This window comes from Boleophthalmus pectinirostris, unplaced genomic scaffold (assembly GCF_026225935.1).
Source record: "Boleophthalmus pectinirostris isolate CB_2022bp ecotype Guang Dong unplaced genomic scaffold, ASM2622593v1 HiC_scaffold_16, whole genome shotgun sequence".
In the NCBI taxonomy this organism is placed as follows: Eukaryota; Metazoa; Chordata; class Actinopteri; order Gobiiformes; family Gobiidae; genus Boleophthalmus; species Boleophthalmus pectinirostris.
In genome coordinates, this window is record NW_026571095.1 from 15087802 (window position 1) to 15115736 (window position 27935).

General features: G+C 39.8%; 4 protein-coding genes across 5 annotated transcripts in view; 2 read left to right on the plus strand and 2 right to left on the minus strand.

The window, feature by feature from the left end:
* The first annotated feature begins 129 nt into the window (after positions 1-129).
* LOC110158225 (calcium-binding mitochondrial carrier protein SCaMC-1-like) lies at positions 130-4913 on the plus strand. 2 transcript variants are annotated; one of them, XM_020922673.2, is made up of 10 exons: positions 130-642; positions 771-897; positions 987-1074; positions 1155-1266; positions 2649-2807; positions 2875-3027; positions 3117-3224; positions 3330-3497; positions 3574-3721; positions 4063-4913. In XM_020922673.2, the coding sequence occupies exons 1-10, from the start codon at positions 472-474 to the stop codon at positions 4242-4244; spliced, it is 1416 nt and encodes a 471-aa protein (XP_020778332.1). In that variant the 5' UTR covers positions 130-471; the 3' UTR covers positions 4245-4913. The 2 variants fall into 2 exon arrangements, with proteins under 2 accessions (XP_020778332.1, XP_055007871.1); XM_055151896.1 differs by lacking the exon at positions 130-642 and having other exon boundaries at positions 846-897; positions 1155-1270.
* Positions 4914-5065: 152 nt separating this feature from the next.
* Positions 5066-8275, plus strand: prkab2 (protein kinase, AMP-activated, beta 2 non-catalytic subunit). The gene is made up of 8 exons (XM_055151897.1): positions 5066-5210; positions 5805-5984; positions 6057-6214; positions 6284-6377; positions 6472-6586; positions 6718-6851; positions 6937-7005; positions 7078-8275. The coding sequence occupies exons 2-8, from the start codon at positions 5829-5831 to the stop codon at positions 7153-7155; spliced, it is 804 nt and encodes a 267-aa protein (XP_055007872.1). The 5' UTR covers positions 5066-5210; positions 5805-5828; the 3' UTR covers positions 7156-8275.
* A 106-nt stretch (positions 8276-8381) lies between these two features.
* The window catches only part of LOC110159156 (myomegalin-like), a 31136-nt gene continuing 11582 nt past the window's right edge, over positions 8382-27935 (minus strand). The window contains 44 exon segments of the mRNA XM_055151816.1: positions 8382-10627; positions 11465-11516; positions 11638-11684; positions 11756-11894; positions 11963-12106; positions 12188-12405; positions 12528-12629; positions 12726-12950; positions 13040-13161; positions 13249-13432; positions 13544-13660; positions 13738-13869; positions 13951-14172; positions 14239-14379; positions 14470-14553; positions 14619-14866; positions 15649-15700; positions 15786-15903; positions 15976-16011; positions 16013-16094; positions 16401-16615; positions 16688-16950; positions 17041-17157; positions 17226-17427; positions 17504-17720; positions 17851-18151; positions 19793-19935; positions 20035-20141; positions 20227-20313; positions 20389-20505; positions 20575-20751; positions 20829-21023; positions 21159-21338; positions 21417-21554; positions 21648-21749; positions 21831-21989; positions 22063-22287; positions 22370-22462; positions 22558-22677; positions 22803-22940; positions 26807-26860; positions 26998-27154; positions 27244-27401; positions 27468-27591. Coding sequence (XP_055007791.1) covers positions 10509-10627; positions 11465-11516; positions 11638-11684; positions 11756-11894; positions 11963-12106; positions 12188-12405; positions 12528-12629; positions 12726-12950; positions 13040-13161; positions 13249-13432; positions 13544-13660; positions 13738-13869; positions 13951-14172; positions 14239-14379; positions 14470-14553; positions 14619-14866; positions 15649-15700; positions 15786-15903; positions 15976-16011; positions 16013-16094; positions 16401-16615; positions 16688-16950; positions 17041-17157; positions 17226-17427; positions 17504-17720; positions 17851-18151; positions 19793-19935; positions 20035-20141; positions 20227-20313; positions 20389-20505; positions 20575-20751; positions 20829-21023; positions 21159-21338; positions 21417-21554; positions 21648-21749; positions 21831-21989; positions 22063-22287; positions 22370-22462; positions 22558-22677; positions 22803-22940; positions 26807-26860; positions 26998-27154; positions 27244-27401; positions 27468-27591 — 6373 coding nt within the window. The 3' untranslated portion in view covers positions 8382-10508.
* Positions 23101-25296, minus strand: LOC129408361 (uncharacterized). Its single transcript, XM_055151817.1, has one exon. The coding sequence runs from the start codon at positions 24697-24699 to the stop codon at positions 23419-23421; it is 1281 nt and encodes a 426-aa protein (XP_055007792.1). The 5' UTR covers positions 24700-25296; the 3' UTR covers positions 23101-23418.

Here is a 27935-nt window from a genome sequence, read left to right on the forward strand (position 1 = left end):
ATTTGTGGCATTTCCTTAGAAACATTGCCTTGTGTTTCTAATCTAATCTTTGTAGCCTGCTGACGCTTCCTTGATGATGAGATTTTTCTCTGGTAACATCATAGGATACGTTACACCACCACACGCTATTGGCACATTTCTTAAAAATAAATCTTATTATTTCTTTCTTAAAAACATTTAGTGTAGGCTATAAATTGCTAAATTTAAATAAAAACAAAACAAAACAAAAAAACTATAGGCTATGTACACGTAGGCAATTTAGCCCCGCCCATCATCTCTGCAGTTCCCTACTCCTGTCGGATCACGCCTGTGCACGGGACACGCAGAAATATGTCTATATTGCGCGTTTTCGCATGAAATTTGCATGAAACATCGACTGCCAAAATGGTTTGCGGGTGCTATCCATGATGTGTGTATAATCTTGTAAAATCTGGGATTTATGTGAGCTCGCTTGTTTTGCAAAGCTGTATCATGTTTCGGACGTTTTTACTACCGACTGCCCGCTGCCTGGATGCCGGCAGTAAGAGGTCATACCAGGATCTGTTTGAGAGACTTGATACTAATAAAGATGGCAAAGTGGATGTCGCCGAATTACGCGAAGGACTCAAAGCGATGGGCATTTTCCGCCACGGAGCAGCGCAGGTAACTAGAGGGAGGGTTGTCTATAGTTTCTGAGTTTCACGCCATGGGCTAATAGGAATTTCCTTAAAAATGTGTTGTAGCATAACCTTACTTGAATTTTTTGAACCGGGTGTTTCCCTTCTCTGCAGAAAATTGTCTCATCAGGTGACCAAAACAAAGATGGGAGTCTCGACTTCAGTGAGTTCTCTAAATATCTGAAAGAGCATGAGAAGAAGCTGTTGCTCACTTTCAAGAGTTTGGACAAAAACAATGACGGTATGGTTTTCCTTTCACTACAGTTCAGAATAATAATTCTGAAAATGTCAAAAACATCTACTAAAGGACCTTTGCTTATACTTTGCCAGGACGCATTGATGCTTCAGAGATCCAACTGGCCCTTGCAGAGCTGGGCATTCATGTCAGTAAAGAGGATGCCATGAAAATCCTTCAAAGGTTGAAACGACAAACTCGCTCACCTAAAAATTAGTATTAGTGTGTTAAATTGAATAATCTATTTTTTTTTGTCTCCTTAGCATGGACATTGATGGCACCATGATGGTGGACTGGAATGAGTGGAGGGAGCACTTCCTGTTTTGTCCTGCCCACAACCTGGAAGATATTATTCGCTATTGGAAACACTCCTCTGTATGTAAGCTGCTCACTGCTCATGACATAGTGATGGTAACAGCAGAAGGAGTGAGGGAGAGCTGTCTTGTGTTCAGCTTTGTTAATTTGCCTGATTGTCCTTAATTTGCATACAGGAATCTTTCTGCACTTTGATAATTAGGTCATAAGCTTCAGCTTGCAAACAATTACTACAACTGTAGTATGCATTTAATGGTTTGAGTAACATCTGCCATAGCTACTTTTACAGCAGTTCCCCAAAGGACATTACACTGAAACTACAGCATATATGCATAACACACTTTGACTTAGACTTAGACTTTATTGATCCACAAGAGAAATTGCTTGGACACAGTAGCTCACACATCACATTATATTACAATAAATTGGAAATTATACAAATTTTAATAATAAAAGTAGAAATAAAAAAATTGCAAGAGATTGGTCTCAGTAAGACATAAATCATATAATGTATAAATGTATGTACAGTAAGTAAAACACAAATATCATAATATAAATACAGTATATCACAGTTGTATACAAGAGGTCATAAGGAAATGGTGCAAAGATGATACGATTGACAGGACACAGGGTTATCTGTTACATGGGTGAGTTGTTGTACATCTTTATGAGTATGTATCTGTATGAGTATGGTATGAATGTAGTCCTGTATCTCTCACTGTTTGAGCGGAGCTGTAGGATCCTGATGGAGAATGAGCTCCTCTGTCCCTCTATAGTTTGGTGCAGTGGGTGAGCAGAAGTGTCCATGATGGAGAGCAGTTTGTCCAGTGTTCTCCTGTCCCATATGTCTCCAGCTCACAGCCGATCACATGTCCAGCTTTGCAGATCAGTTTGTCAATCTCCCCAATGTACCTTTTACTGGTGCCTCTTCCCAAGCAGACCACAGCAAAATACAGGTTGCTGGCCACCACACACTGGTGGAAGATCTCCAGTAACTTGCTGCACAAATTGAAAGACCTGAGCTTTCTCAGGAAGGAGAGTCTACTCATGCCCTTCTTGTACACAGCATTACATATGTCCCTCCAGTCCAGCCTGCTGTTTACATGGAGTCCAAGGTACTTGCAGTAGTCCACTATTTCCATGTCATGGCACTGGATTGTGATGGGCTCCACTGGTATCCTCTTTCTCCTAAAGTTAGTCACCAGTTCCTTAGTCTTGTGACCATTCAGGAGCAGATGTTTTGCCTGGGACCACTCCACAAAATATGTAATCAGTGTCCTGTACTCAAGCTCCTGTCCATCTCTGATACACCCTATCACTGCAGAGTCAGAGAACTTCTGCAGGTGGCAGAACCCTGAGCTGTACTGGAAATCAGAGGTGTACAGAGTACACACAAAGGTTAAAGTCACATACAATAATATAAAATATATATTGCCCTTTAGGTTTTGGACCTCGGAGAAAGTCTTGCTATCCCAGATGAGTTCACAGAAGAAGAGAAGAGCTCAGGTGGCTGGTGGAAGCAGCTGGTGGCAGGTGCCATTGCGGGAGCTGTCTCTCGAACTGGTACAGCCCCCCTAGACCGAATAAAAGTTTTCATGCAGGTAGGTTACTGGATGTTATTCAAGTGTACTAAATACAAATTAAATTGGCAAATTCTTTTAAATGTAGGTTCATGCCTCCAAATCCAACAAAATTGGCTTGGTTGGTGGTTTAAGGCAAATGATTACTGAAGGTGGTCTAATGTCATTGTGGAGAGGAAATGGAATAAATGTTTTAAAGATTGCGCCAGAGACTGCAATCAAATTTATGGCGTATGAACAAGTAAGACCATATGTATTATTCATATATTCAGCATTATCTTTCAGTCACTGAATACAATTTTGGACAAAGATGTTTATTTCTCTTTGCAGTATAAAAAATTATTGACAACCGAGGGTCAAAAAATACAGACACACTGTAGGTTCATGGCTGGATCACTGGCTGGAGCTACAGCGCAGACTGCCATCTACCCCATGGAGGCAAGTTAACAACAGTTATGCAATACACATTTTAAACAAACTTTACTTCTCCACAAGGACAATTATGAATGTTTTATTATTTGTTGTTTTGTCTGCACACAATAGGTACTAAAAACTCGACTGACATTAAGAAAAACAGGGCAGTACTCAGGAATGATAGATTGTGCCAAGAAGATATTGAAAAATGAGGGAATTAAGGCTTTTTACAAAGGCTATATTCCCAACCTTCTGGGGATCATCCCTTATGCTGGAATCGATTTGGCTGTTTATGAGGTTTTTAAAATATATATATTTTTTCTTTAAAGATTCTAATCTGCTTCATAGCTGAAACATGTTTTCTATTCCTCAGAGTTTAAAGAATACTTGGTTGTCTTACCACAAAGACTCTGCTAATCCTGGTGTTCTGGTGTTGTTGGGTTGTGGCACTATCTCAAGTACCTGTGGTCAGTTGGCTAGCTATCCACTTGCACTTGTGCGCACACGGATGCAGGCACAAGGTAAGATCATTTTAACTTTTCAAAAAAAAAAGTTTTTACTTAATAGGGCTGAATATGATTACGATAACAATTTCCAATCTGAGGGCTCTGACTTTAAAAACATAAACACATGACCTTTGTATTGAAGTGATATTTTAGTGTTTGTTTAGTGTGCTAACACTTGATCTGTGTAAAAACAATACAACTAAAAGTGGGTATAATACAATACTTTTGATCATATATGTTAATTAATATAATTAATTAATATATACTAATATACTTTTGTATTATACAAAAGTATAATACAATAATAGTGGGCACTGAAGTTAAGTCAACTTGTGCCTTTTTTACCTTTTCTCTAGCATCTCTAAATGCATCAGACCAGCCATCAATGAATACACTTTTGAAGAAAATTGTCGCCAAAGATGGTTTTTTTGGACTCTACCGTGGGATTCTACCAAACTTTATGAAAGTTATACCTGCTGTTAGTATAAGTTATGTGGTTTATGAGTATATGAAGACTGGCCTGGGGATTTCCAAATGATTTTTTTTTTTCTGTCAGTATGTCAACATTTTTTGACTAAATTGAAGAAAGCAGATGTAATTTATTGCATGACTCTTATTTATACACAATGTGGATAGTACGCATGATTTATTGATGAAGATTCAAAATTCATTGATACAATTTTGCTAGTAGTTTGCTGACTACTAAATATGCTATTCCAAAGCAACATTTTATGCACTGTGTGGACTGCATGTAAAACACTCTACTGACTACTGAGTGCACAAATATACTTTTCTTAAGCTATGATCTAAAAATTTCAGGACATGCCTGACTGTAAATGCACATGCATAGCAACATGTGTTTTGATTTTCTATGATATGATTTGTGTGTTTCAATATTTACAAAAACAGAAAACAAAAAGCTGATTTGCGTGCATGAAAAGATTTCACACTTGGAATTATGTAATGTGAATTTGTAAGTTATTTTGAAACACTGGATGGTGCCTCGATGATAAATGCAACGTTTTTTAATCCTATATGGTGCTGACTGAGCATTTGCCCTTTCACTGTGAAATATCCCCATCTAGTGGATAGATGACGGATTGTTGAAAAAAGTAGATAATTTGAGTAATTAATATAATTTAATCAGATCCATACATTCATTGACTGATGTGAATCTAATCAAATAAAATGATGTGTGTTGGATAAAGTTTATGTTAATGTGAGTGCTAAAAAAGTATTAGCATAGAATATATGTTTATAAGAATATATTTATACTATATGTATTATACATCTTATGCTTTATATTATGCCAATGCTAGTTATTTGAGGCCATAATTTTGTATAGGGGGCACATTATGCAATAACGCGCAGCCGCTCCGTTTGATCTTCTGGCTTTCCGTACTGTGGACACTGAGTCTGAGCTGTTGGCGCATGTACAGTCTTTGCGTGAAAGAAGTTGACCTTTGGCTATAAACAAATAAAACTATACAAACCACTGGATTTGGTAAGTCTGGCGATGGCAAAGATATGCGGCTATGCTTTATTCGTTAGCTAACAATAAATCTCCACTAACTATAAGTTATAACCATAGACAATCGTAACGCAAGCTAATTTTTCAGCGTTATTGCGAGCTAAAAATACTCCCTGTCAATACTCCCTGCGCGTGAGCTCTGCCAAAGCACCGAGGAGTGAACTAATGTAGTCCCTGAAATGTTTGCATTTTAAATTTACTAACTGGGAGTTGTATTCAAGAAAATCTGTTTAGGATAACGATGATACACCATAGAGTTTATTACCATTAATATTACTATATTTTTATCTTGTCGAGACTACTCGAGTAGTTCCTAAAGAAAGAATTTGTTTTGAAGTGTGTAATAAAACATGTGACATAAATAGTATAAATCAATTCTGTTTTTTCTTTTAATATTTTATATTCTTGTTCTCTTGTTCTAGTCATGTGTAACATAAACAGTTTCTTATGTCACTCTTGTTGTCTATAATGCTTAACTATTCTGCAGTTGTACAAATTAATATAGCGTTCTGGTTCTGTATTTTGCTTACTGTTTAACCATAGTCTGTGCATGTCTTTTCTATTCAGCTGCACTATAAATAGTGTGGCACTATGGGCAACACCAGTGACAGAGTGACTGGAGATCGCCATGGAGCCAAGGCCCAGCATTCAGACAGCACTGGCCACAAAGACCACGAGCCCAGCAACAAGATGGTGGACAGTACTGATGACCCCAACATCTTTAACACCCATGGTCCAGAGACCAAAGTAAAAAGAAGTTTAAAAGCAAAGAACAGATCTACAAGTGTAGCTGTTTTAAGTCTGTATTTTTATCATTAGGTTCTGGGTGAGAAGGAGTTTGCTCCCGATCTGGATGACCTTGTAAAGACTGGGCCACAGGCTCGACCCACTGTCATCCGCTGGGCTGGGGGAGGGAAAGAGGTTTACATTGCTGGTTCGTTCAACAACTGGAGTACAAAGATACCGCTGAATAAAAGGTAGATTTTTCACTACTTAACATTAGTTTCTCCTGAACTGAATCACTGACCTGGTATCTGTTTTTGAAGCCATAATGACTTTGTAGCAATCCTTGACTTACCTGAAGGAGAGCACCAGTATAAATTTTTTGTTGATGGCCAGTGGGTCCATGATCCATTAGAGGTATTATTTTTTGGTATTTTCAGATTTTATAGAAATCACACTCCACAAGGCCCGGTGACAGCTTGTGATGGTATTTGCTCTTTTTTCCTTGCAGCCTGTTGTGACAAGCCAAATGGGAACTATAAACAATCTTATTCAGGTCAAAAAGTCTGACTTTGAGGTGTTTGATGCTCTACAGGTGGATTCTCTGGAGTGCTCTGACACTTCAGGTCAGCTCTTGATGACATTTATATATATACATATTGTATTGTTCATTTTCATGTAAATAATGAATGCTGTAACTGTAAAATACTAAACATGGCAGAACTATGACTTTATCTTTTTATTTTATTTTTTTTAGATTTATCAAGCTCTCCTCCTGGACCCTATGGGCAGGACCAGTACATATTTAGACCAGAAGAGCATTTTAAATCTCCACCTATACTCCCACCACATCTCCTACAAGTTATACTAAACAAGGATACCAATGTATCTGTATGTTTCTCTTCATTTTATGTAATTATTCAGATTCAAATAATTCACCAAATAGATTTTTTTTCCCTGTTCCTTTTCTTGACAGTGCGACCCTGCTTTGTTGCCTGAACCCAATCATGTCATGTTAAACCATCTATATGCTCTCTCGATAAAGGTAATGTCTGACAATATGGTAACTGATTTTTTTTTTCTCACAATTGAAATATATTATTGTCTGTCCTTGTAGGATGGAGTGATGGTGCTCAGTGCCACACACAGATACAAGAAGAAATATGTTACATCTTTGCTTTACAAACCAATTTAACACCATCACCTCAAACGTAATTTCTCTGTCTGCCCTGTCTGTTGTAGTTTTCTCATTTAGAAAAGATGAGATGTTTTTTCTTCTCATTCTGCAAAGAAAAAACATGTTTACAATGTGGCAGTGGCATTTTAAAAAGATTGCCCATGCAATCAAAAAGGGCTCAGAAACTGGTAGTAGTGTGTTGCAAATTTGAAGGAGGGAAAACCATTATGTGTCTTTTTAACAGTTCATACTACATACAGTAGAGAGAGTGTACAGTTACAAAACACTGTGTACTTGGATTGATATTTTGTCTGGAAATTACTTGCATGTGTTTTACAATATGGTTCTGCAGCAACTGGCCTTCAAAAATATGTTGTGGTGAAGTGCTTTTTCTGCATGTGCTAACTGCCAAACAAATCAGTTTTAACTTTGTGCCTGCTGAAACAAACAATCATCAAAATCCTAGAAGTATTGATAGTAAAAAGTAATATTCGGCATCAAATGGTCATTTTGAGTTGGAACACAGGTAGAGTCTCATGTCTTTCTTCTGGAGCACTTGATGTAGCACTTGATGCACATTCATGTAACAGGAGTCTGAAATATGTGCTTTGATCAGTTGAAACAGTTGAAAACTAAAGCATAGATGGACTTCAGACTGTCCCTTTGAGATGGATCTGCATTTTATTGAGTGCATTGTATTTACTCTTCAGTACTGGTGTGTATTTTTTTTATAATGTGGTCAAGTGTCCGATATGATCTTGATTTTTTGCACTTGCTTGATTCACATGTGAATGTGGTGTGTTTAATGTTTTGTGTATGTTATGGTCAATAGTCATGGCAGAGATTTGTAAAGATGTGGATTTGTCATGTTACATTTATTGTCCTCACTCCTGCTGTATTTATATCCAAAGTAAAATTTTCACATTTTGTTTAAGATGTATTTTAAAGTCAATGGTACCCATATATTTCATCGCATTTTTTAAGAGTTTAGATTTAGTAGGCCAAGTGGACACGTGCCATAACCAAAACTTGAATTTTACAAGTGTTTATGAATGTTAAAAAGCTTTGCTAAACCACTATGAAATGCTGAACAAGGTTTTACTTGTTTGCAAATAAAGTGTACACATTGTTTCTTCCAGTAGTTTTTGTTAATTTTCTGCTGCAAATATATATATAATTTATACAAATAAAATAAGTATACAAGTATAGATTTAAATGTTTTATATATTTCTTTATTTCAGCAATTGTTGTCATCACAACACACGTTCATTAGAAGCAAGAGATAAATCCTGCCTCAGATTCTAGTTAATAATGCAAAAACTCAGTTTCCATCACATAGAAGCTGTATATACAAACGCAACTCATAACTAGTAGTACGTATACTGCAGTACAAAGTCCCTAGAAATATCAAAAGGGTTTGTTTACGCTCTAACAAAGGGCTCAAATCCTCATATTTGTTTCTATTTCATTTGCTTTAACAATATTTTGGTATTTAGAAAATCCAACGCTGTCTTTGAAATACTAGACAACAGTCATTACCTGTAAGAATTTGAGCGCAAACAAAACCTGACTTGGCAGCTCTTAGAGTTACAAGCACAATTTCAAGGCAATTTCACCTCAAAGCCAAGTAAAGCAGCTCCCGCTAAAAGCAGAAAGGCAAGCAAAGCAACATCAATCAGAGCTTTCATAGGGTGGATAATATACTGTGCAGTGTAACATAAAGATAGTTTAAACACACACTTAATCAGTGTACCACACACTGCATATAAATCACACAGATGTAGCAAAGTCATAAAACTATATTCAAAATCAAATTAAGCTATTGCACGGCTACCCAGGATATCAAATTTGCCAAAAAGCAAATGTTGTCTCAATGTAAAACAATGCATTCACACACACATGCACACGCACACACACACACGGTTACAACAAAAATGAGATCAGAAAAAACTAAAACAGGTTTCCCTTTAATACATCAGAACAGTGACCCCACCAGTAGTCTGCCAAAGCTTGTGTCTTCTGGGAACCCATCTACATTGCCACTTCCACAGGAATGCTTAAAATCTGAACCAAGAGAAATGACACAATAAAAAGTTACTTGGCAAAACACCTACCCATAAAACTTTGCCCTGTGGTCCTGAATGTCTCTTTACAACATTGGTCCAAAAAGGAGGCTTTTAACGACTCATGTCTAACAGTTACCGTTTCGGGTCATTCATAGGCTTTGTCATTCGCTTGGATATGGCATGTCAGAAAGAAGTTCAAAGCTCAAACTTTGGCAACTACTGGCAAGCCCCTGTGAAATGTTTTTCATTAACAAAATGCACTCGCAAAAGTATTGTATGGTCTAACAGTAATGGACTCTAACCTAGAGTTAATTAAAGGCAAACTCTAGTAAAATAAACAATTGTGTTGCAGCATAATAAATCATTCAAACATAATTATTGCACATACTCATATCAGTACTCCTTTCATGGACCTAGAATACAAATTTTATGCCTTAGTTTCAGCCTGCAATTTTGTTTTCCAGATTTCAAGCTAACATTTGAAGTTATTGTATATAATGCAATTTCTGTTATGTGCATGGCAAGCTAATACAGAGACACACTTGGATAATTAGCTACTCAATACATCTGATTTTGGTTCAAATCTTTCATATTTCTCCTCAAATAAGGACATTTTCTCAAGTATATAACCAATAAGCAGTGATCATGGACATACATTCCTCCACTGTGTAGTAATACATTGTGATGTCATTGCATTGAATTTGCAAAAAATGTCATTATCATGAAAAGCCACTTGCTTTTCTGTGACTGTCAGCTTTTCTTGTCTTTGAGTGGTAATTTTTAACACACATCGTATTGTTTTTGCTGTTGAGGTGTGTGGATTCCTTTCTCAAGCCACTGGTAAACATGCACAAACATATATTCCCTTCAGGCTGGCTGGCTCGCTCTCATATAGATACCTCTATATACTTTGGATGGTAAATGCTGGATGGTTTGGATGAGAAAACATAGAAAGATATATTTTATCAATGAACTCAGAAACACTTTAGAAGCAACTTAATCCAGCTCCTTGCGAAGGATGCACGTCTCTGAAACCATCGAGACACATGTCAAAAACTTTCTTTTGTAACACTCATGGCAAGGCAAACTGCTCACTGATCACTCAAAGACATGGCTGACTCAGCAAGGTAAGGCTTGCAGACTATAGGGTGTATTGTCTGTAAGGGACCAAGGGAGGGTAGAAGCTCTTTTGAGGCTGAAATTATTTTACTGTTTTTGTGAAGTATTGGCTGGTGAGGGGAAAACCAGGGAGGAAGTCATGGCTGTTTTTTGCTTAGAGGTGATAGAGTTGAGGCTGGTTTAGGTCTAAAGCAGGCATTGGCTGGTACGTTTCCTTGTTGCAAAGCGTTGATTGGCTGCACCACTGGAGGTCATGACACTGTAATCAGAAGACCATTCTCTGGCAGACTCTCCTGGCACTTCAGCTGAAAAATATAAAATGTCAAAATATTAAAAAATGTGAAGGTTTAAATTGTTATAGTACATTGCAAAGGAGAAAATCAGTTTGTCAAACAGAAAAACGTTTGTTTAGGTAAAAAACGTTTCGCAGCTCATCCAAGCTGCTTCTTCAGTTCTGGTTAGAAGCTGGTGAATTTCTACATTACCATGGATTCTACCTTGACGACTGAGGGATTCTACACACGCTATAGTACAGTGTTAAGCAGCAAAATGATCAAATAAGGTTTGGTGTGTATTAATGTTACAAGATGCAAAACTAAAGATGAGTGAAAAATAAAAGATATTTTGGATACAAGCAGCACTACCAATTTGCATTGTGAATGAACATAATACAATCTATTCTGAACTCATTACATTTTGACACCTTGGGAAAAGAACATAGCATATATAGTCATGGAAACTATGAATGGACAGTTTATCTCAGCAAGAGGGGCCAGTGTTATAAAGAGACACAGCTTTAAAACACAGGGAGTGTAAACAACACTATCTGATTCCCATAGGAGGCATTTATTTGTTACAAAGTGAAATCATTATTGTTGTTGATTTATTGTAGACTTTATAACAGATTTTTACTATAGTATAGTAAGTAACAAAACTAAGATATTACAAAATATATGCTGAAAGTTCCTGCTAACAAAACAAATATGTGACATGGTAAAGCAGTGAATCCAGCATGGTTAGAAAAGGCAAATGTTTATAAGAAGTGAAAGGACAACACAGATTGTTTTACGCTTTATGAATGAGAAACAGCAGCCAATGGAACAATCACCACACTCACAAGACACAAGATGCAAGACAGTTACCAGTGTAAGGAGAGGAGGAGGAGCTAAGAGAGGACAGTCTCAACTCGTTCTTCTGGGTATTTAAGAAAGACAATTTATAGTGAGGAAGGACAGACATGGGTTCACAGAGCTACACCAGAAAACATTCAGAACTACACAACCATGAAAAGAACATCAAATCTGTTAGTATTTACCTCCAAATTTGTCCTGGCTTTCTTCAGCACATCTCGAGTTCTTGACACTATAAAAAATCATGTTGCATGATTTCATACAGATATTGATCTATATTTGCATGAGTAAGAGTGAACTTACACTGACTGACGATGAAGTGCTCCATGTTCTCCTTTGTACGGCTGGTGCTTCTCAGTCTTTGAATTGTTCCTTTAAGCACCTCTTCTTGCTCCGAAACACGCAGTTTCAGCGTCAGAATCTCCTCCTGAAGGCACTGCTCCTGCATGGACACAGCTGTTAACTCTACATTTGTAACACAGTGCTAACACTCTATTACATTTAATTGACCTTCTTAAGGCTCTGTATTGAGGCATCAGTGCTGGGCAGAGCCGCTCTCCAAAACATCTTCAGCAGAGACATGGCCTCCTCAGAGATTTGCCTCAGAGTTTTAGTGTTGGCAAATAACATTTTAATGCAAGTGTCATCCAGGACCTGCAGAGGATATGGTTTAACATTATTCATAACTTAGTTTATTTATTTTTTTATAACATTGAAAATAGTATTGTGTCTTACATTTTTACAGCCCTGTGTATAATCTTCTTTCAGTGATGAGGCCTGGTATGTTTGTAGCATAGTGTCTATTTGTTGGACAAGACTGCTGCCCTCCAGAATCTGCTGTAGCAGAGCACTGAAGTCATCCACATGGCCGATGACATGACGGCCATTGCGATTTGCAAAGGATCCATCAGGGGCCTCTCCCTCCAGTTCAGCATGAGGGTCAAATGTGTCTGCTGGTCAAAGAATTACAGGTAGTTAGACACATTTATAGCAGTTATTTATTGTATTTTTGTTAATTGTTGAGTACTTAACAATGTATTAGTCAAGCTACATGCAGTGCAATTAAGAGTCACACCATTCGCAGTGCTATGGCAGTCATCCAGATCTGAGTAAGGCGGACCGGGGGAGCCACAGTTAAACAGGCCAATGTCCCTGACCGGTGGAGACGGAGCAGGGTCTGTGAAGCACACATACACACTCAGAGCAGTGCACTACATTCTGAAGCACCACAAACAGTTAGTCTTATACTGTTTGCATTGGTATTGTGTCTCACCATGCACAAGCTGGCGTTTGTAGAAGTTTTCTCTCTGTGGACTGGCAGTGAGGGTACACAGGGTTCGAGGCGAGCCCAGCTTCTGCTCCAGTTGTTTGTGCAGCTCCAACTGTTTGAGGGTGCTGTTCTCCTGGATGCTGTTCTGCAGCTGAGCCCGGAGACTCCTCACTTCCCCTAGGAGCTCAGCAAGCTCCACGGGCAGGATGGGAAGCTCAGACAAGAAACCTGTACACAATCAGAATTTTACAAATTTCCACCAGGAGGCGCCATTTATGTTTTTTGTTTTAAGCCAACAGAACAGAAACAAAAATAACCTTTGCTTGTCCTTGTTCTAGCACAAACTTGGTCATACACCTGCAGTTCGCCCTGCAGTGAGTGGATGAGGTCCCTGCTTTCACACAGTTGCTGCTGCAGAAGAGACACATCATGCTGAAGTCTGAAAATAGTGAACAAAGTCAGAGACAATTTAAGGTAAAGAACATTTCCATTCTGTAAATATGTTATCTAGTTCATACAGACAAACCTGTTGGTTTGCTCCTGGGTCATCTGTCGCTCCTGTTTTAATGCACTGAGCTGTTGTCCCTGTTCTTGATTATAAATCTGCAGACGCCTCAGCTCCTCTTTCCACTGCTCTGCCTCCAATTCTACTTGTTTAAGGCGAGCACGTGCTGTGAATACTGCATCCCGCAACTGTGACACCTCTTCACCTAAGAACATACCAAGTAAAAAGATGTCAAATTTATCCTCTAATTAAACTAAAAAGAAACCTCCTCAACACACTTCATGTGGAGACCTTTCCTTGGTTTTAGTTGCATTACCTGTGCTTGCCTGAAGACGTGACTGTAGGCCCAAATTCTCCTCTTTAAGGACTCTAATCTCATTGGACAGTTGTGTAACTGTGTCAAGTCCTTGAATGTAGATGTTTGTAGGTGCTCCTAACGCCAAGTAACATGTATACATTACTTACTAATAATCATACTTTATAATGAACTAGTAAATATATCAACTGTACCTCCTTCACGCCCAGTGTTTGCCAGCCTCTCCTCCAGTTGCTGACGCAGTCTCTCATTTGTTCGAATAGATTCTTCTAAACGCTGTCGTAAACATTTTACTTCCTGTAAGTGCTCCTCTATCAGGTGCATTCCTGAAAAAAATAGGTATTTAAGAGCACTGTAATATAATTGGAGTTAGCAAGCATCTCAATACAATAAAGAACAGCTGTTACCTGCAAGACTGTTACTAGGATGTTCTGTTAATCCAGAGTAATTCAGAGTTGGTGGAGCCTTACTCTCTATGTCCCATAAAGGCCCTGCTGTTACTAAACCAGAGTCCGACTTTAGTGAATAGTCTTCCGGGATTCCTAACTGGTACTGTTGAAAGGCATGGTGGGATAGCTGGCTGTGGTTGAGGACGTTTAGATGGTTGTGGTCTCCAGATGAAAATGAACCTGTACATACAAAAGTGAAATCAAATAAATTATATAACTTTATCAACTCCACTCCTTGTCCCTTACCCCTGCTCTGCTCATACAGTACGCCCAGCTCAGGCTGAACAGCACTGGCAGATAAGGCCCTGGGTCGGGGGGCAGGGGAGAGATCCTTACCCCAAACATCAGAGCCATAGGGAGAGGGAAAGGAGGGCTGGGGCAATGGGGCTGAAGGAGAATGATAATGATGGTGAGAGACAGACAATACAGAGTTGAATGCGTTTGGTACTGCTGTCAAGCCATGTGCACGGACCATACCTCTGGCAAAACGAGCAGAGCAAAGCATGTTGGGACAGCTGCTGGAAGACTTGAGGGGGCGATGTGAATAAGGGGATAGGAAGACTACAAAAGGGGAATGGTGAAGTAAACGAAAAGAAAATTTCAGAGAAATATATGTGATTCTGTACCACTCTGTTCTGATACGAATCGTCCTGGCTGCAGACTGTGGTCCTCCGGATATTCTTGCCTGTCTGCCTCCGAGCCCATCTCCAAGTCTTCAGTGCCTTGAAACTCATCTGAAACCAGTGATGTCCGATCGGATTGGTCGGTGGTTTCAGAAAGGGCATGACAACTAGAAGGAGTATCTGCACGCTGCTGGAGCTTGGAGTGCAGTGACTCAATGATTTTATCTTTCTGCTGAAGCTCCTTACTTAACCTATATAGGAAAAGCTGCTTTAGTATAAAACAAATAATTACTTAGTACTTATTAATACTGAAATGTGTTCCAATTCTAAAGATACAGATATGAGCATGAAATAACACTATATACAAATAATAGAAAATTAGCAAGCAGTTACTGAAACCAGTTTTGAACCAGCACGTCTTACTGTTTCAGATTTTGAAGCATAAAGTCCCGATCTTTCTCCAACAGAAATCTTAGCAGAGCTGCCTGCCTCAATTGGCCTCTACTTGAATTTATTGAAAAAGACCATAAAGAATCTCTGTAGATTGGGCTGCTCTTTGAAATCATCATTTTCCACAAAGGAGCCATGTGTTGTTTAATCCAAAGCAAAAAATCCACAAAAATAAAGGTACAAATTCTAATAAAATTTGAATATAGTTGTCTTGTTAGCAGGCTGACAGAGGCTATTCCTACACAAACTCCTGAGCCTCTTAAGCCAAACTGGTGCGCACCTGCAGTAGACCGTTCACCTCAAGAGTCTTAACAGAAAAGGATTCAAGCTGAGGCCTGTGAATGGATTATCAGCAATCCCTCTGTCTCCTGGGCACCGCAGGAAGCCAGTCAGCAGTCACATGATAAGTAAGCACTTCTCCAATGCAAGGACTGCTTTAATGATTATATAATTCATGTATATATTTGGTCTGATTACCGTAAATAATACACAAAGTACACTTTCCAAATGGTTTCACTGTATTTACTTTAGACTGTTGCTTTTGATGTGATAACAAAAAATCCAAAAAATTGTTAAAACTCACCTTAAGGCAAGAAGTGTAGCTGTCTTATCATCACAGCTCTCGGTACAGTCTCCTAAAAGCACAACAAAGTATCAATGTATAAACATAATTCTTGTATAAAATGAACTGCAGGACAACTGCAGAAGGCTCTTTCTTACTTCCGCTAATCTTTGCAACAAGTCTTTGTGTCAGAGCAGTGCTTTGGGCGAGCTGTTCTCTGAAACTTTGACCCATGTAGTAATCAATGTCATTGGAACGAAGTAGCTCTTCAAAAGTCTGTTAGTAAAGGAAAAATTCAAATTAGGAGATTGTAATTTCTTAACATCATACAAGTGATCATATAGGGACCTTTGTGGTGTCTCCCAGGTGTTGGGTGAGAATATAGGCAGACTCCTTGGCCTTCTCTAATCCTCTGCCTCAGATGGGACAGCTCACGTGCTTGGGCCTGGATCAAAGAGTTGTACTTCCTGCAAAAACATAAGCATTAAATTTTTATACATACATACATATATATATATATATACACACACACACATATATATGTGTGTGTGTGTGTGTGTATATGTATATATATGTGTGTGTGTGTGTATATATATATATATATATATATATATATATATATATATATATATATATATATATATATATATATATACACGCACACACACACACACACATATATATATATACATATACACACACACACATGTATATATATATATATATATATATATATATATATATATATATATATATACACACACTGCATTTACCCTGGCCATGTGGCACATTTTGTGTCTTCTGATTGTTCCTTGTTGTCCTTAATGGAGTTTCTCAATTGTGTCTCCAATGACGCTACTCTTTCCATGAGTTCTTGAAGAGCTTTGTTACGGCTAGACCCTGAGCGCACTCCTTGTGGATCAGACATCCACCCTTCATCCTCTTCCACACCACTTGGTTCAGGAGATTTAGCCAATGCCCAGTTTACCTAAAGACATATGATCTGTGATAATGAAAGTTTCATTCATGATAAAAGTACATCTAGAAAAAGGACAAATACCTTTCGTGGGGTTCGCTCCAGACTGGAAGCATAATCACTGGTGGCTGACAAAGAGCGTACTCTCATTTGAAGCCCACGAATCACTTTGTGACAATGGGTTAGCTGACAACGCAGATCTTGGACCAGATGTTGAAGAGAGCTGGGATCTCCTCTTGTTTTAAATGACCCTGTGTTACTGGTGTTACCAGCATACCAACCACTGCCCTTACCCTCATAATCTTGATGCTGTGATAGTGTGGTGCACATTTCAAGGTCATCAAACTCTGAAGGGAAAGCATAAAGATGACAAAATGAAGAACAGGAGATAAAATTGTTATAATATGTATTATGTATGTATATTTGTTGTATTGTACCTGGACTGCTAGCATCTTCACGCTCTGCCTCGTTCTCACTACGCCCACAGGTCTCATATCCTAGGTCTTGGAGATCCACCTGCACGTGCTTACTGGCCTGTTTGACGGATGTCTCTGCTGTAGAAAAATCACATTTAGTGCTGATTACTGGATGTGCATAAAGCACATGGGTGATGAACACTCACTCAACAGATCTCTATAGTCTTTCAGCTGTTCAGCCTGAGCATGGACCGTGGCCTCAGACACCATCAGTCTTTCCTGCAGCTCTCTGTTCTCCTGACAGCTCAAAGCCAGATCAGAGCGCAGACGGGATGCCTGCTCCCTCAGACCCTCCTCCAAGTCGTGCCAGCACTCTGGGGTCTTACTGCAGGCAGGAGGCCCCACCCCCTAAGATAGTTACCGGGAATATGATGTTTTAGAATTATAAATATTCAAGGAACTAAAGTAATGTGTTGTAACTTACGACAACGTTGGAAGATAGATTCAAGGTGTTAGGTCTCATTTGATGATGAACACTGGCAAAAGGAGATTCCTCCTCTTCGTCACTCTCCTTGTCCTCTTCCTCCTCTGTCTCCAGCTCATCTTCAGTATCCTGGTCACTCAAACACTGCTCTACGTTGGTCTGGTTGTGGCTCTCTTTAAGAGCAGAGTTTTCCTGCTGCAGCTTTCTTAAAATGCTCCTGAAAATATTTTTAAAATAATATAAAATATACAGCTAAAAGCTTTGTTGCATTTTTTCCTTTTTCATTAAAAGGAGACACAGGGAACCTCCTCCTAAAGCAAAGGAATATAGTGTGGAGGGACAAATACCTCATATGGGCAAATGAACTAAACCCATCCTGCTCCAGCTGTGACTGGATTTCTTCGAGTTCAGCTTCGAGTGTTGTCCTTTCTTCTTCAAGCTGTTGTATCTCAGAAGCCTAAAAGGACAGGTCATTTGTAAGAATGATCTGAAAAAAATATTTACACACAATGATAGTCTGAATAATATATAACTGAAGTACCTGAATAGATGTAAAACTCTGTGCGGTTATTTTACAGTCCTCCTCTTCTATGCTGTCAGAAAAATCCTCACTGCTGCAATCATCATCAAAGTCTTTCTCTTCAAGTTCTAAAAATAACCAAACAAACAGCAATCATTAGTTTTCAGTTATTAGTTGTTCTATTGCAGAAGTTTTGAATCTGTGAGCTGCACCTCGGCTGTTTTATTTTTCCGTCTCTCCCAGTCTCACACTGAAGTCATGGGACAGAGGGGCATGTTATGTCATACACTTAACAGAAGCCAAATACATTTGGACCAGAGCAAACCTTGTGATAGTATTTAGGTTTGCTGTGGAGACAGTGTACTTTGCATTCAGACAGTGTTCTACAGTTACTGTAAACTGTCAGTTAAGTAACTGGACATATGAAAAAACTACAACGCAGGGCAAAATGATGAGTAGGAATTTCAAAGGCAAATAGTTACATAACAGCCCTGGATAATGTTCTCTGTCATAGTTTAAATAATATATGTCTGGATAGATTGAAACAATGTTTAATTGTAACAATGTTTTATTTATTTTTGAGAAATATATAAATAGTCTGAAGGCTGAGCAATAATGTAAACATCCTTAAAAATAAGGTATGAGTATTCTGACTGTAACAGAATATAATGAACAGTCTTTTCTGTGCTTTGCTGTTTTTATGCAAAAGGATAGTGAAGGGCTTTCATTTGGTACCTCTTGTGTTGGAAAGAAAAATAGCCATGCAAACATGAAAACCATGCCACAGTTTCATGCATGAGGACAGATTATAAAAAAAAATCACTGATCTTGATAATACATGTATGTTAGATGGTGTACATATTTGTTCTTAGCTTTTATGCAGTGACATTGTACAGTATTTATTATTTGGGCTCTAGGAAGGGGGTTCATGTTCAAACACAAGTAAAGTAATGAAAAACAGGGCCTTGGTCACAACCCCAGCATGTTTATTGTAGTTGCATTTGTTGTACAAAGATTATCAAGGATTCCACCTTATAGATTAAAAAGAACAAGAACAATGCCTACAGAGAGTAAATGTTAAGAGTTAGTTTGAGTAATAAATACCAAAGGGACAAGTTGGCTTGATGAAATTAATGGTTGACTGATGAAACAGATACATTCTGGTCAGGCATACTAACTAATGTACATCTAACAAGCACAAGGATGCTGATGTGCAGGTCTAGATGGGAATCTTTCTATTCAGATTTTTGTTTTCTTTTTGGGGGGCATAAAGACAACAGCATGGTACTGATCACACGACACAATGGACAGACATTTCACTTAAAGGCATGAGCTTTCTCACAATAAGGCCATGAGAATCACACTAGTGAAAAACAAAATGGCAAATACAGAACACTGCAAAGCAATAGGCAGGCAGTTTTTTACTTACTATAAAATGTTCACACCACATGTATAAATATTGTTAATAAATAACATTTATGTAAAGTTGAGTTGCACTTCTTATCATGAGGGTTATCAAACAAACTATTAATGAGAGCAGTGTTTGTGCAGTTTGATGAAGCTGCCAGTAGAATGACAGTAGTATAATCACCATGTTTACTGTCTACTGTCTATGTTTATCTGACCAGTTAAGACCATCACCACCTACAGGCAGCTGCATCTTACATAACAAGTGCCAATCTCAGTCTCAGCAGTGCTGTGTTGTATTCACACATTATAAGTGACAGAACCCTTTGAGGGCTTACACAGTAGACCCTGTTCATCCCCACCTCCTAGGTCAGCTGGCCTTTTAGTAGCTCTTTCCAACAGTAAGGCCATGTTACGAGTCCGTGCCAGAACCTCCTCCAACTGTCCACGCAGTGCCTGGACCGAATCCAACTCAGTGTGCAAGGCCTGGATCTTGTCAGCGCTGCTAGTAAAAATAAAAAAAATCAATAATGAAAGCTATACATACAGAAATTCAATCATCACAAACAGCACAACAAACACAACAGCAACACATCCCTTTTACCTGTCAGTCCTGTTATGAATTTGGCTCAGATTCTGATATAACCTCTTCTCGGTCCTCAAGGCATCATTTAGACTGTTGTACTCTGACAAGAGCTGATCTAACACACACTATATAAATGAACATAGAGATGTATCACATCATTTGTTTCAAATCATGCCGTATCTGAGCATTACATTATATTATATATCACACCTGGTATTCTCCGGAGTATTTTATGGCAGATCCCTGTTGAGCTGTCTGCTGATGTCCCAAAGATAATCGCAGAGCAGAGAGTTCTTCCTGCAGAGAGAATAGAGCCAGGTGTTAATGAAACACTGCAATGTCCACGTAAAAAAGTACAAATACACAACATACCTGAGCTGCTCTTTCCTTTTTGAGCAGAAGCTGCAGCTCCTCTTGCAGAGCTAAGGTTTTGGCCTCTGTTTCTTTTGTAGATGATTCTAGTGCATCCTCTTGGCTCTGAATTAGCTCCTGATAAAAGAGTTCTCAAGATAATTTACATTTGAAGTAAGGCATTATTAGTGAAATAAGTATTCAAACCTTGATAAGAGAATCCTTCTCTTTGAGCAGATTTTTAAGATTCTCTGCATCTCCTCCCAGCTCCTTGTCTTGCTTAAGTTTACACAGCTCCTGTTCTCTTAATGACAGTTGTTTCTCCATTTCATGCAACTGACCAGTCCGCTCAGTAATCACCAATGACATCCTGTATGAATAGTCCTATGAAAACAGGAAAATGTGTTTTATCTGAATCACAAAGAATACAGAATCTTTTCTACATTGTTAACAGGACAAACCTGCAGATACTGGTCTTTGGAGCTGATGGTGTTGAGCAAGTCTTGAACTTGAGTCTGATGTTCATTTGATTGGCAGCTGCGATCTGAGAGCAGCTCCTGGAACAGCTTCTCTTTTAGAGAAAGTCGAGCCTTTAACTCCTCTATGACCTCACTGGGGGGAGTTTGACCTCTGGCAACAAGAGCTGTTGTCAAATCCTGTGAAAAACACATATAAATATGTTGTCATGTAGCAATCCTGTGTGTGTGTGTGTGTGTGTGTGTGTGTCACGCTGGAGCAACATTGGCCTCAGTCATCTCATCCCAGACAACACAAACAGTGTTGTCTAGTACCTGTGTTTCCTTGCTGTGTGCCCGTAGGGCGGCTTGTAGCTGGCTAATGATGGAGTCCCTTTCTCTCAGAGTGTTTCTGTCCTTCTCCTCACTGCGCTGCTTCAGCCATTGCAGGTTCCTGTAGGCCTCTGCTGCCTGTTCCAGCTCCAAATCTTTACTCCGCACCAAACAATCCAGACTCTGACACACACAAACAGTACAGGTTTGTAAGTGGTTTACAGACATGCTCACCATTTTAAACTAGAGCAATGTACATACTGTGATGGTGTCTTCATTATTGGACAGGATGCACCGGAGCCTCTCCAGGTCACGCTCCTTCTCCCGAAGAGCCAGCTGAAGGCTCCTCACCTGGCTCTCATGCTCATCGAGACAATGGAACTTCTCATCAATAGAATGCTGAAAGAAAAGAAGTATGGAATAGCTTTAACATAACCTCGAAAGTTAAAGTACATATTAGTTTAGGATTTTTTTAATATATTTGGTATTTACCTCAAGAGCTTTATCTCTTTCTTTAATTCGTTCCCTCAGTTTCTCCACAAGAACATCTCTCTGTTTGCATCTTTCTATGGACTCCAACATCTCAGAGTATTCCTGATTGGGAGCATTTTGGAGAACACGTGTCATTCTATGCATATTTATGAATTAATCTGAGTGAAAGAAGAAACTGTTCACCTTTAATTTCCTCTCTCTGTCTCCCAGAAACTGTTTGAGCTGTGCAATAGTCCTTTCTTTCTCAAGCACCACACGGTGCTTCTCTGCCTCAGTCTCTTTCAGAGCAGCTTCTTTAGTTTGAAGCTCAGAGCAGGTTTTTTGAAGGGTGCAGTGGAGAGTCTGCAACAAATAATAAGTTAATCATACAAGATTGTAATGCATGGTTAATTGTTTCTCAAAGTACTCTACTAACCTGGTTATGTTTTTCTGTGACCTCCCTGTGCTGCACAGCTTCCTGTAAATCTGAATCAAGTCTCTCTTTGAACTTGATTAGGTCAGCCTCTCGCCTCTGGCTCTGTCTCAAACTCCTCTGACTCGCCTCCAGTTCAAGACCAAGGGAAAACAATGAGCTCTGCACAGCCACCAGCTCATCCTGCAGCTGGGCCACTGTCAGGGCCTCAGTGCTACCCTCTGGAGCCTGCAGAGGAACAGAACAAAGGTGATTATACCTTATTAGTTTCAACAAGGACATTCTGTGAATGACTGGAGGAAAAACTTACCTTGCTCTGACTCAACTGATTGTGTTGTACCAATTCTCTCAATTTGCAAAGGGTAGCATTCTGCCCTTCCAACATCTGGTACAGCTCCTGAGCCTACATGGCAGACATGATTAAATAAATTGAAGGTGATGATATTGATATCATTCATATCAATATCAATCGATCGATATAAAAAAAAATAGACAAACCTCACTGTCTTTGGTGTTGATGCAGTCATTGAGGCCCTGAATAGTTCGCTCCTGGCTTTGAGATGATTGACGAAGTGAACGAAGCTCACACTCCATCTCACTGAGCTTCTCCTGCAGTTTCTACAGAAAGATGAGAAAGATTATATTGTACATCATGTAATCTCTTTGAATGGTTTGACTGGAATGTACATATTCAAACAGGCTTTATATGTAGATTTAACCCACACATCAAGACAAATTCATACCATGTTATTGGCCTCGCTCTCGTGGAATTTAGCTTGCAAAGATTGAACCTGGAGTTGGGCCTTCTGCAGTTCACTGACACACTGCCCAGCTGCACACTCATACTGGTTTAGTTGACTCTGCTGCTCCTCTACAAGGCTCTGAAATGAGAGAAAAATACAATACAGTATAAACATCTTTATATGTTTGATTTCCTTTCTGCTTCATTAACTCATCCTCCCTAAACCCCCACGTGTCATCCTTACTCAAAGAGATAAGGAAACGGATGATAACAAATGATTACACCTGTGCTGGCTTTCAAAGCTTGGAGTAGTTAATGTTCATACATGAATAATAACATAACTATTGCAGTGTTTCCAAACATCCCCTACTTGTTCCTCTTAAAAGGCTTGTGTTATTGTGTAAAAGTAAAGATGGTCAGATATGGCATGGCTCCCTTTGCCTCAAGGGCACAGAGGCAGTGAAGCCACTTTATCTACAGCCCCCCTGCTTGTGACCCATTTCAGTCAGCAGGCACACAAACTACAACAGACAAAAGAGTTGTTCTTCATGTCTATGCTGTAGGGGTAGAAAAGGTTCTTTTCCACATCTTGCTTTATAGACATTCCTCCATTTGAGTTATACCTGATGAGGAGGTGGTTGAGGGTATTCTTTGTACTCCTCCTCCAATGACTCCCCCACACTACTAAGATCAACATCGAGGTCAGCCCCCGCATTTAGCCTTATTACTGGGAGATCTGGGGTTGCCATGTTGGGTTCACGATCTGCCTCAGGAGTGCTAGGAAACATCCCCAAAACTGAATTTGTTAAACTGATTGGAAAGTCTCTGTAACCAGGACATTGCTTGATGAGAATAGGGAGTTTGCTTCCTTTGTGGCTATGGACGGGTCTATGGACAGCATAGGTGTGCAGCAGTGATATTGCCTGAGAGAGGCTGTGCGCAGTTTCCATGGGCTCCTCTAAGAGACAGTCAGATATCAGCTCATCTGCTTGGTCTAGGGGGATGCTCAGCTGTGCATCTGTTGGCTGACTGCCATCATCCACTGGCTCTAAAGATGTTACAGAGGGGCTGGAGCTTGCCCGTCCGGCCAGAGTGCGATCACTGTCTGATGTCCTAGACAGAGTTTGGGAGCCGGGCACTAAAGTTACTGACGAGGCTGGTTCATCGGTATCTTCCCTGTCTTTTTTTTCTTGGTCTTCAACTCCTACTGTTATGTTGCCTCCAACAACACTGGCTGAATATCGAGTGGAGGGTCCACAGGAAATGCTCCTGGCCACTTTTCTGGGAACTTTGCAGACTGCTTCATAGTCTGAATCTGCCACACGCAAATGAGAGCATCCTCGACACCTTCTGGATGAACAGCGGTGTGAGCCTGCAGTGGTGACCTCTGAACCAGAGCTGGGCGGACACAGTGAGTGCTGGTGATGATGACAGTCTCCATCTTCAGCCCAGGATTCATAAAAAGAGTAAACCAAATCCTCTTGCAGTAGTGCACAGTACTTAGCATGAGTAAGTCCAGAAATGTCGACAATCCCATCATTATCATTTTCTGCAACGACAGTAGCTGTGGCCTCTCCTGAATTAGTTTTACGGTAGAGCCCACCAATGCACTGCCTAAGTCTGTGTTTTTCCTGTAAAAGTCGTTGCAGCCTTTCAATGGATAGAGCTTCCACTCGTGCTATCACTGTATCAAAGCGGTACATTCGATCCAACATGAAAGTGCATTTTGAACAAGCGAACTCTCCTCTGCCGTCGCGCATCACCTCCGTCCCCAGAGCATGTGAGAGCAGCACCTGTAGGTTGAGCTTTGCTGTGGGGTGGAAGATCCATCTGCGCTGATTCCCGCACAGTTCCCGTCCACAAATGCGACACGTCTCCTTCATCTTTAGGTCATGCATTCCACAAATGTTTTCTGTTCAGATCAAACATTATTTGTGTTCAGAGAACCGTATAATAATAGCCCAGAATCTGAAATCGTTAACAAAATAATAAATCCTTAAGAAATAATAAATAATGTCCATAGTCCCTCGGTGTTTGTGTAATATGTGCATAGGCGAAAATCTACTGAGGTAGTAAAGGCAAAATGAGTTTGAAAGGGAAAAAATGTTAAATACATAAAAACGTTAAAATGTGGAATCTTATGTCTTGCTCTTGCAGGTTCACTGAAACATGGCGCACGCTCGACAAGGCGCGCAATGTCATTTCCTTCAGTGATAAATAAATAAATCCACGTTTACAGACAGGTCCCCACGGACAAGCGCATCTTTTCATCACACCGTTTGCGTCTCTGCACCATCTCTCGGTTGTGACGGACACACTGGGCGCACAGATTATTTGGACCGGGCGATCGCCAAGGTGCTGTCCCCCGCAACAACCCGCAGTGCACCATTCGTGACGAAGCGAATAGCAATTCCTGTTAATGTCTTTATTATTCCACAACAGATGCAAAGACACCGAAAGTCGAGATGTAGCTCGAGTAGCTTCGTGGTGCGGGGAACAGGGCTAGACCTGCAGCGATGGAGCCAACCATTCAGATGTGCACAGGGGGAAGAGCCTGGCTGACGCGCTATAGACCACTCCAGAAAGCACGAATAAATTCATCAAGACATCATTTTACATTTTACAATCACAACTACACAGATATTATGATGCACACTGGCTTCCTCTCAATATAGACTATGCTAATAATCCGGATGAAGGGCTTCTCCCCCCGCTAGTCTCTTATGTTCTCTTGCTCCTGTATCCGCCTGAGTGAGCTGGGGAAATGCTCGGTGGCACAGCAACATTAGTGACGCTCTGTAAAATTACGGTTTAATAAACCCACCAATGACAGTAACTGAAGTATAAGTTAGTTCTTTACAACTGAATTGACTAAACCTTTTTGCCGAGATACACTGCCAATGTCTGTTTGCCTAAACGGTTATTAAGAAGCTAAAGCCAATAAACTGTATGAAAAGACCGATAATAGGTATGCAGCCACCACAAGACTAGAAATCTTACAAATTCCATGAATATAGCCCTAACTCTTGTGATCAATTCATATAGTGCCATGTTATGCCTGCTGTGGCTATAACTTTATGAGGCCACCCTGTTGCCATGGCAATTATATGTCTTAAAAGCTGAAAAACAAGACCTTATTCACGTTAAGGGAAGATTAACAGATGGTCATACTGCTGGTAGTATGGCTTTTCTGAGGGCACTGTTAAAAAGTTTCAGGGACAGAAATGCAGAGATGTCTGGGAAAGCATTGGTGCTCTAATGTCAGAAACAAGCATTTAAAATGAGGGAAGGGATCCCAAGGCACTCAGAGAGGTCACCTTGACCCCACTGACAACAGGCTGAAACCAGACCTCACAGATTTGAATGCTCACTCACATACACTGTCTATTGAAAATGTGCTCCTATACAACCACATACAACAGCAAAAGCTGCTCACACAATGCCACTCTATTCTACTAATGAGTCATGGGATCATTATTACTCCATAATGTTAGTGTTTTTTTTGTTTTGTTTTTTTGTTTTTTTTGGTTATTACACATAACTTCCTTATAATGGGAATCTAGGGCAGACATGCATAGCCTGATTCCACCATTTGCATATCCAATGGAAAACTGATTTACAAGGCAAAACCTCAACAAAATAAAAAGACACTAGAATGGATGTACAAAGCCTTAAAACAGATAAAAAACAGCAGAGTAACACAAGCATGTTCACATTGCTGATGTGAAAGTGATATATTGTGGGTGGTGTGAGTCTGTGTCATGGTAATAGCACTATGCTCCATTTGTTGCCTTTAAACTACACCTTAGAGACTGCGTCCTTGGGGGTATTTGAGCAGCTTTGAGAGCATGGTATTCAAAGTGATGAGATGAAACCTTTATAAATGCATAGCACAATGAATCTCCTGAGGTGCCTTCCTCTGTATGATGTCAACTTGTGTGTTTAGTGTAGTGACACTTAGTGGTCAGCCTTAAAATGGCAACACTTAAAAAACACTCTCCATACCTGCATCTCTTCTTCAATGCGTAGCCTCTCACGGCCAAGTTCTTCCTGATAGAACTGTGGGATAGAGAACACAGATTGTTATTAACAAAGAGAGAGATTAAGAAAGAGATTAGCAGGAAAAGACATGAAGAGAGGACGTGTTTATTTCAGTTAAAACCTTAGCAGATACAAGTATCTGAAACCAGACATACATCAACATCTTTATCTTTTTGTAGCAGAAAGGAAGACAGCTCCTGGACCTGGCCCTCTAGCTCCTCCACTTGGCGTGAGAGAGAATTCTTCTCACTGGTCAACTCTGTGATGAGGGCCTCTTTGGATCGAATCTCTTTTGTCAATTCTTCTATCAGTCTAAAAAACATTACACAAGCAGAATGCTGTATTAGAATTCTGTACTCAATATTAATGATACTTTATCTGACTACAGGGTCTGTGCATACCTGTCTTTGCTGGTATTAGATGGGGGCCAGATGTCCTGCTGCCTATCCTCTTCTGGGATGTTGTCCATGGGGGTGTCGAGAGACAGGAGTGAGGCCTGGGACTGAGATCCAGCCAGTGAGGCCATCCGGTCTGCTTCACTACGTGCTAACTGGGCCTCCTAAATTACAAACACACTTAATACTGTAATGACAGAGTATGTGTATGTTTACAGTGACAGACCTACCTCCTGCAGGAGCTGTATCTTGGTCTCAAGAACTTGCTGCATTTGGTCAATTTCCTGCTGTCTCTCCTGACACCGTCTCTGCAGCTCTGCTTCATTGTGATTTGTCAAGCTCTCTGCTGTTTTGCTGTCAGATTAAAAATCTCATTTTAGAAGCTGATATTACTGATACACTATATAAACAAGTCACAATATAACTGTAATAACTTAAGAATTATAACAATTAGAGCCCGACCTATATATCAGCTGGCCGATATTATCGGCCAATATGGGCACCTGGAGACATATCGGCTATTGGCCGATATGCTTGCTGATATGGGCCGATATTTCACGTGGGCATGTTATACCTCATTATAAAGCTTAGACTCTCTACATTATGTTCATTTAATCCAATTTACAGACGGATAAATGTCCTAATATGTGGCTCCGCATCAGTATTTATCTGCGGTGTAATTTGTCTGTGTCCATACT

Excerpts from the sequence above, each read along its gene's own strand:
- LOC110158225 (XM_020922673.2), top strand. The coding sequence starts at position 472 with ATGTTTCGGACGTTTTTACTACCGACTGCCCGCTGCCTGGATGCCGGC. Across the intron at positions 898-986 it reads TTTGGACAAAAACAATGACG|GACGCATTGATGCTTCAGAG; the intron begins GTATGGTTTTCC and ends ATACTTTGCCAG. Across the intron at positions 3,722-4,062 it reads CACACGGATGCAGGCACAAG|CATCTCTAAATGCATCAGAC; the intron begins GTAAGATCATTT and ends CCTTTTCTCTAG.
- LOC129408361 (XM_055151817.1), bottom strand. The coding sequence starts at position 24,699 with ATGCATGACCTAAAGATGAAGGAGACGTGTCGCATTTGTGGACGGGAA.
- prkab2 (XM_055151897.1), top strand. The coding sequence starts at position 5,829 with ATGGGCAACACCAGTGACAGAGTGACTGGAGATCGCCATGGAGCCAAG. Across the intron at positions 5,985-6,056 it reads CCCATGGTCCAGAGACCAAA|GTTCTGGGTGAGAAGGAGTT; the intron begins GTAAAAAGAAGT and ends TTTTATCATTAG. Across the intron at positions 7,006-7,077 it reads TATATGCTCTCTCGATAAAG|GATGGAGTGATGGTGCTCAG; the intron begins GTAATGTCTGAC and ends CTGTCCTTGTAG.